Source organism: Saccostrea cucullata, unplaced genomic scaffold (assembly GCF_032062105.1).
Source record: "Saccostrea cucullata isolate Sc308-1 unplaced genomic scaffold, CSIRO_AGI_Scuc_v1 ctg7928, whole genome shotgun sequence".
NCBI lineage: Eukaryota > Metazoa > Mollusca > Bivalvia > Ostreida > Ostreidae > Saccostrea > Saccostrea cuccullata.
Genome location: NW_026927458.1, coordinates 2122 through 11119, shown reverse-complemented (window position 1 = coordinate 11119; position 8998 = coordinate 2122). Strand labels below are relative to the sequence as shown.

Sequence of the window (8998 nt, the reverse complement as noted above, 5' to 3'; positions counted from 1 at the left end):
CCACTGCGGCACCCGAGCGACTAAATAAGAAATGAATAAAACTAATAAATGGTTCACAGACATATTATTAATGTCTCAGACATTTAACTGCATGGTCTATGAAAACTTGCTGATAGTATGCATGGGAAAAGGAAAATTATATAACCAGGGGCAAAAGTTTGATAAAACTGTCATTTTTCTTTCTCACCTTTTGATCTTTAACGTTCCTCTTTTTACATATATTATTTTTCGCCAATTTTGCTCTATTGTATAATTTCCACGTGCTCCATTGCGTGATTCACTCATTACTTAAACATTCTCAAGAATGTTCTATTCTAAGTTACAATATCTGAAGTAAATTTGTTATATGTTTATATTTGCATATCCACTGTACTCTCCCACTTTGAACATGCAGTCAGCAATTGCATTCATAGCACTATAGACGCAATTGCTTCCACTATGAGTGCAACTGCTCTATCACACTCGTGAAGAACAATCTCAATTACACTTATACTACAATGTACGTGTTGAGAAGTATATATACGATATGTTTCATAAGAGGAATAGAAATAAGTTTTAATAATATTCTTTGAAAAAAGGAAATTCAGAATATTTAGAAATTGCTGTTTTATATCTTTAAAATTTAATTTTGGTAAATGTATTTAATTGTTTAATAAAAATTTTTAAAAATTTTAGAGAGCTGCCATATTTTTATTTTTTGTATCATGCATACTTGAACAAATAAAGATAACTCTTCACACTTGGGTAATAACATTCAGAAAGCAAAAAATTCTTTAACTAAAATATCTATTTCAAGAATGATTTCAGCTATTAAAAATAAATAGAAAAACTAAAACAAATTATAGAAAAGCATTCTGGAGTAATAATCATTATAAAAGCATTCTCTTAATTCATCATAGTATTTAAATTATTGATTTTCGTCAGAGGATTTTAATAACGTTGATCGATGACGTCACAACTGCAACAAAACAAAAATGTGATGTCGGCGCTGCTGTATTTGAGAGGGAAATACTTTATAATTATGTTTCTGATTTATTAGATGAAAGGCTCATTAATCAGGTTTACTGATTTTAAAGCCGTATGTTTTTTTTTTTACTGAAGACAAGAAGCTGCGTTCTTATGTAAGTCAGGGTATCCACTGATATTCTTAAAAAGAATCAAAGAATACGCGCATCATGGAATATGTCAGCAGAGTAATTGCTATTTATAACGCCATGTTCACTGAATAACGTTATTTATTTCTTAATTAGTGGCTTTCATTAAAAAACATGATTTACAGAGAAAAGGTACATGTGAATAATAGTACGTCTGCAAAATTAAAACTTTCTCTTTGAATCATTAATGAAAAGCATAAATATAATCAAAAAATATACATATATTTAAATATTTTTCATTGTTTCCTACAAATTGTAAAAATACTTTTTACATAGAATACATTAATATTGTATACCTACGTATCAAGAGAACAATAGCAAATACATAATCCGTACTACAAATCCAGTTAGCAATAACAAACTTACAATACGAAAAGCTTACCTTGAAAACTTTCCACTCTTGATGTGATTAGAAACAAGACAGCATAATTTTCGTACATTTTTTTTTACAAAGGGATTACATATTTTTACTTGGAAACAATATAAGATGTGTGAATCTTTTATCCTCTTTTCTGTTCTAAAATCATAGTGAAAACATTAATCTATGAAAAAAGATACTGCCGGTTTTCTACTTCCTGCATATTTCTCTGGTCTCTGGGTCGTTATAAAAAAAACCCCACCCATTTGTATCTGTGTCAATTTGAACATAAAACATGTTTGGTGCAAAATATACAGTACCATAGGGTTTAAAAACCGAAAACCTTTTCTTTGAATGCATTCATTTTTAATTTTATAGCTTTAAGAAAAAAAAATACATAATTATATAATGAGATATGAATGACTTTATGCTATCAGTAATTCTGTCAATTAACAACTTAAAAATAGTATTTCATGATTCACATACCTAACTTCTGGAAAAAAAATAATAGACTTAATGTAGATTCTACAATTGTTCCAGCAAATTTTTATTTATTTCTCTCTACAACTTTTTTTCGCCTGTTTTCAGATGATGGTTCAGCTTTATTGATCAGAGTTTAATGTGCGAATGAGAAGGGGATTGATTTGTATTTTGGGGGAAAGCGGGATAACTCTATTAATATGTTTCGACTTTCACCGGAAGTAGTGAGTCCTCAAGTTTAATAATTCTTTCATTGCCACATACGTGTCATCTTCTTTCTTCTTCAGGTGGTATTCTATTATTTACAAATAATTACGTCTTTTATTTGTTTGCTCTGCACCTGTTTTGTATTGTTTTATAGACTTTGATATTGAATATGTTCGTTATCTCCATATCCTTCCCTACACTTTTATTTAAGGGAAAAGATTGTTGTTTATGCTAGGCACATGTTGTGACTTAGTATGAGAATTGTAAATATATGAATTAGTGTTAAAGACTTTGAAGTAAGCAGGTAAACAGTAGCTTACATGTGGGTGAGCATCTTTTGCCATGCTTTATAGATGCATGTGTGTTTACATGACTGTATATACTGTATTAACACGAATGTTTCTTTAGTTATAATGGGACAGAGAATAAAGTTTTAATTGATTGTATTAAGTGATTTTGAAAAAAAAAAATGTTGATATTTATTTAATAATTTACTGAGTAAGTTTGACCTAATTTGTGCATCTCAGCATGCCTTAAGCGTAAAGGATATACTCATTTTTTTTTAATGTGAGTTCGAGTCAAAATAGGAATACTATGTAATTCAATCTTTTTCAGTAAGATTGAACCTTTTTGTAAGAAAGAATAACTACAACATTGATAATGTTTGTTTATGCTCATTTTCTATAATTTTGTTCTAAGGAAAAAATATATCTTAATTATAAATTTTGATTGCTTTGCGTCGCAAAAAGTCAATATGTCTTTTCTGATTAAAGTCTTTCCTAAAGAACTGAATGGATTACAGACATGTGGCAATGGCAGATTTTTAAACGTCTTCAGACATATAATCATGTCAACTTAACGATAAGCAAGACGTACTAAGGCCATGAATAAAACCTTATAAATCTCAAAGCTAAAATTGATATCAGGAACAGAAAAACACAAAATTGCGTTATTTCCCTAATACATGAGATTGGTTTCAATTTTAATACGTTAGCGTAACAAAGTGCATCTATTTATAATAATTCATGCAAAAAATGATTATATATTGTTGACTAACACATTTCTACTCTCTTTAGAGTATTAAAGTCGAATATTTAGACTTAAATCCATTTAAATACAACAAAATCTAGGAAAGGTAAATTTTCAGTATTTTACATTTCGGGGAATATACTCCGCTAGGCAATAGCGGAAAAGTAAACATGTTGACATATCATTTTTCTTGTATCTGTCCATTGCTGTGATGTATGTCTATCTTTTAAAAGCAGACTTTTAAAGATCGAGCCCATTTAGTGCCGAGTATAGAATTACCTTAAACACACAAAATTATTTCCTTAATACACGAGCTTGTTTTACTTGTCAATTGGCTAGAACTAATATACTTTAGATATTACATGACTAGAATTCAGTAAAATAGAGCCATTCCATTAAATACGGATATCAAATTGTAAATATTTATGCTCTTGAAAGAAATATTTTTGGGAGAAGTGGGGCATTAAATATTAAGAAGATGATTTATAATTATAATTAAACATATTTTTCAAAGATATTGTCTCATGACTGCAACGATATATGCTCACTTTCTTTACTGACAAACTCAGGTTCAATTATGAGTTTATAATTTTCGAAAAAAAAAGTAAAACGCGATTTCTTTTTTATCTTTATACCTCTAGGATTGAAACTGTACCTTTTTTCATTTTTTTTTTTCGTTCAGGAGCTTGTTTTACTTATCAATTGACTAGAAGTAATAGACTTTAGATAAGACATGACTAGAATTCAGTACAATAGGACCATCTCATTGAATGCAGGTAACAGTGTGTAAATATTTAAGCTCTTTAAAAAAATCCTTGGGGGAAGGGGGAATTAAATATTTATAAGATGATTTTAATTAAGCATTTACGCTCTTTAAATTAAAATTCTCGGGAGGAGGGGGCATTAAATATTTATAAGATGATTAAGAATTCAATCTAAATAAAATTAGATGTTAGAACTGCTCGCATACTCGCTACACTAACATCTAACAACATCCCATTGAGGGTCGCGTCAGAGGTCAATTTCTATCAACCAATCAGATCGACGCCTGCAAAATCCTCAAATATTGTTGAAGCGAATAAGTCTAGAGCTGTTCCGAATTTGACCTCTGACGTGACCCTCAATGGGATGTTGTTAGATGTTAGTGTAGCGAGTATGCGAGCGGATCTAACATCTAATTTTAATTAGATTGATTAAGAATTAATCATAATTTTGAAAGATATAAAAAATAAATGCGAATATTTTTATTTTTATACCTCCAGCATTGAAACTGCACCTTCCTTTTCTTTCTCAATCCTTTTATCAATTTTGTCTACAAAACATTTATAATTTAAAAGCCTTGTAACATGTTTCTAATTCTAGCTACAGAAACTGTATTGTTAGGTTTTATATTTTTGTTATTGATGAAAACGCAACCGATCTCGTAAAGCAAGTATTGAGTAGTTGACGACGTTCATTGCCAACTTTGGTGATATATTTTTCTTCATTTCAGCATTGAACTATCAAGTACCGCCTCCATTCCCTTTATAGACTTCTCTTGTGACCCCCCCGAAAGTGTTTTCTATCAATAAAAAAACGATTTAATTAAGTTTAATGGACGATTATAAAGGGTCAGGGTTGGGATAAAATATACAGGTTGTTAAAGAGTATTTCTCAAATTAAGAAAGGACGGGTGGTTTATTAAACAATGCAGGAAGGTGGAAAAAATTATCCCTATCCGTGTGCGCCGTAAAAACCACTTAATTCTAATTATCAACACACATATAAGGAGATGACAGACTGATGAACAACATTTACAATACGGGATCTGTAGCATTTTTGTCTAAAAGACTCAAATATATGTCAATATCCGGAGATGACAGACTGATGGATACTACATGTACTTCTACCCAGTTATGTGACCTTTCACAAGGATCAGTTAAAATTCAAGGAATGTATTTAAAAAACATTGTCTTTGTTGTTAACATACTTAATACACACTTACTTAATATTAACATACTTAATATCATTAGACTATTAATTATAAAACGACAATTAATAAAATAAAAACAAAACTTTTATTATGTAACAATACTTAATGCGATTTTCTCGTTTTTAGTAATTAACAGCAATTCTCTGTAATGACCAACCATATCATATATAGAGCGTGGCACACTAGGTCTCAGAAAATCAAAATAAGTTTCCATATACCTTGTATACATATATAAACATAAAAAGTGAAACAATTATGTTGCTATGGATTGCCGTTGCCATGGTAACGAACTCACCTACTTTCCCCTCCTGAAATGCTTCTTTTTCTCACAATAATCGAGAAGATTGGAGTGTTTATATTGCCGTTACTACATTCATTAAAGTTCTGATCATGATACGTGTTGTTAATATGATGAAAAATGATTAGATTAAAATAATAAAAAAAATTCTAAAAAATGTTACAATATTGGAATATCGTATGCTATTAGGAGTCCTTGAGTAGCTTTGGAAAAGGTCAAATTTGGTCATTTTTCAAAGACGTTTTACATTCGAATGCAGCCATGCAGGAGTTGGGCATGATAATATCTATGAAGGGGACATACTGTACTATCAATATATGCAATAAAATTTTGGGGGCAATTGGGTTTAAGAGTAGTAACCATGGAAACAAAATTGACATTTTCCCCTTTTTTAAAGTTAAGATTTGGGTCATATTTCAAAGAAGCTTTACATTCGAATGCAGCCATGCAAGAGCTGGGCATCATAAAATCTATGAAGGTGGCATACTGTACTATCAATATATGCAATAATATTTTTAGGGCAAATAAGTGTAAGAGTAGTAACCATGGAAACAAAAGTGAGATTTTTCCATTTTTTTCAAAGGTCAAATTTGAGGCATATTTCAAAGAAGTTTTACATTCGATTGCAGCCATGCTGGAGCTTGGCATAATAATATCTCTAAAGGGGGCATACTGTACTATCAATATATGCAATAATATTTTTGGGGCTAATGGGTTTAAGAGTAGTAACCATGGAAACAAAATTGACATTTCCCCCTTTTTTTAAAAGTTCAAATTTGGGTCATATTTCAAAGAAGCTTTACATTCGAATGCAGTCATGCAGGAGCTTGGCATTATAAAATCTATGAAGGGGGCATACTGTACTATCAATATATGCAATAATATTCTTTGGGCAAATAAGTGTAAGAGTAGTAACCATGGAAACAAAAATGAGATTTTCCATTTTTTTTCAAAGGTCAAATTTGGGGCATATTTCAAAGAAGTTTTTCATTCGAATGCAGCCATGCTGGAGCTGGGCATAACAATATCTATAAAGGGGACATTCTGTACAATCAATGTATGCAATAATATTTTTGGGGCTAATGGGTTTAAGAGTAGTAACCATGGAAACAAAATTGACATTTTCCCCTTTTTCAAAAGTTCAAGTTTGGGACAATTTTCCCATTTTTGAAAGGCCAAAATTACAAAAAAGTTAATACAAGGGTTCAATTGTATTTAATATCTTATTTGCCCATTTAAATGTATCTAAAGGAAGTAAACACAACACAATCAAACAAGCATTTGATCATACAATCTGTATGTTGCCATAGAAACATATAGGCATATCATAACTGGCAAGTATTAAAATTGATTGATTGTCTGATTGTTTGAATTATAATATATCAATAAAAACGTCAAATATATCAAATTATTAATCAACAAATGTACATTTGTTTGTTACAGTTATATATGAAATTTGGCTATCGCATGTGCATATCGTCAGTGCATACCTTAAAGAGAGAACTGCCAATTCCTATAACAAAATGACATGAGATCTATTTTGACTAGCGGGAGCTTAACGTACTAAGCATGTGGGAATGAACAGTATGGTATTTTCCAAGTTGCAGAAATATTCAACAACGATCATATTACATGTACATAAAAATTTTATAACTTTCATTTGAGCTGCATTTTCACAATCTGTCAACTTTTCAGCAACTGGTAAATAATTCAAATGTTAGGCTTTATATCACAGTTGCAACATGAGTTTATAATTTACATTGCACAAAGGCATATATTTCTAATACATGTAGCTGGTCTTACAGTAAAATTTTGTCACATATGTTGAAAAACTAGTACAATGTTGTATTACATATCAAATTTAAAAGCTAATCAACAGATATAATCGATCTCCCCCACCCCTCACCCCTACGCCTAATTATTTTGATCTAATAGGAGATTCCTTGTCTGATCTTTTCGGTCTTCTTCCTCTGAGGCACAGAAATCTGCAGCAGTCATCCTCTTCTCCTTTTGACAAAGACGGGAGAAGAAAGAAGATATCTGCTGACCAGAAAGGAATTCTGACCTACTAAACAGTCCACAATTCCTCATCTCCTCCGCTGCAATATACGGATCTACTTTATTGCCAGTCCTCTTCCCAATATCGAACTTCTCTGTCATGAAAGCTTTCTGCCCAGAAGTGAAAGTTACTCTTTGTCTGTTTTCTTTAATGGCCCATCCCATGTCTAATTCTGAACATCTACATACATCAGTATTGCTGTGGGACTCTAAAACCACAGATCTTTGTGGCTGGAAAGACAAAATCTTATCTGCATACATCCTCTTTGCCTTCTCTGAAACGTTCATTTTGGCATCGCTTCTGAAACTACAGTTGCCCATGTTTACATGATTTTCAAGAGCCTTTTGTGTAGAGAATGTCTTGGAGCAACTTCCCTCCGGACATTCCAGAACAGATGATCTAGATGGATTCTCCTCACTAGTGTCCTCTACAAATCAAATCATTCTTTGTTAGATAAGATGTAACGTCTCCATTTAAGTAAAAAAAAATCTTGAGTGAGACGCAAAACAATAAATAAACAAAAAAACAATGAATTATTGTACATGTAAGCTTTTCTGGGGTTATTTTTGGTTGCTGCTTAGTGGCTAGAAAGTAAGAGTAAAAAATCCCTAATCAAACTGAAAATTACCAGGAGTTTCTTCTTCCATTTCTGAAATTCCTCCGCCAATCCATCCAGCCACTGTCTTTAGTTCTACAGAATTTTCTGGGGCACTTAGATGATCCCAGGTTAGTAACTTTCCTATAAAGAAACATTGATAGATATTCATTTTAAAATGCATAAACAAAGGATGCTGCTTGAAATATGAAACCTCTTATGCCCCCCCCCCCCCCCCACTTGGGCATATATATCATAGGGTGATAAATCTAGATATCAAATTTCATTTCAGTGTGTGCAATCTCTACAAGGAAATGAACAGAAATAACATATTATTGGGATATATCTAAGCCAAAGGTCCTTTGGCTTAGATATATCCCAATGAAAGGATCAATAACTGTGTCAAAAATTGCCCGATCATACCTAAATAATTGTGGTCCTGCCTCTTTAAAAATAGTCGTTGATAAAAACATATACCTGTGTATCAGTCTTTGTCGAAATCGGCAAGAGTATTTGCTGATAAAATAATTGCACACAAATCATTCCCCATAACTATCATATCAAAATACACTTTGAATATGTTCTTCATTACCTTTACCAACTGAATAGGCTTTCCACATCCTGAGTCCAGTTAAATATGAGTGTTAAAAATGAAAGGGATTTCACAGAAGTTCCGTCGTTTTCTTCTACTGTTTGCTTCCAAAACATGGACAGAATGGTTTGCACAGATAGAGAAATTTCGTTGAGAAGGGAGCAATCCGAATTCAGTACAAATAATTACGCTTTCGTCGTTTACTTTCTCCGATAAACGCTCAGTTTGGTCGGAACACTTGATATGTGCATCTT

At 31.7% G+C, this 8998-nt stretch overlaps 1 protein-coding gene across 1 annotated transcript; it reads right to left on the bottom strand.

The window, feature by feature from the left end:
* Positions 1-7316: 7316 nt before the first annotated feature.
* LOC134274536 (uncharacterized) lies at positions 7317-8779 on the bottom strand. The gene is made up of 3 exons (XM_062756812.1): positions 8745-8779; positions 8186-8296; positions 7317-7984 (listed from the first exon to the last, which is right to left on the bottom strand). The coding sequence occupies exons 1-3, from the start codon at positions 8770-8772 to the stop codon at positions 7413-7415; spliced, it is 711 nt and encodes a 236-aa protein (XP_062612796.1). The 5' UTR covers positions 8773-8779; the 3' UTR covers positions 7317-7412.
* Positions 8780-8998: the final 219 nt, after the last annotated feature.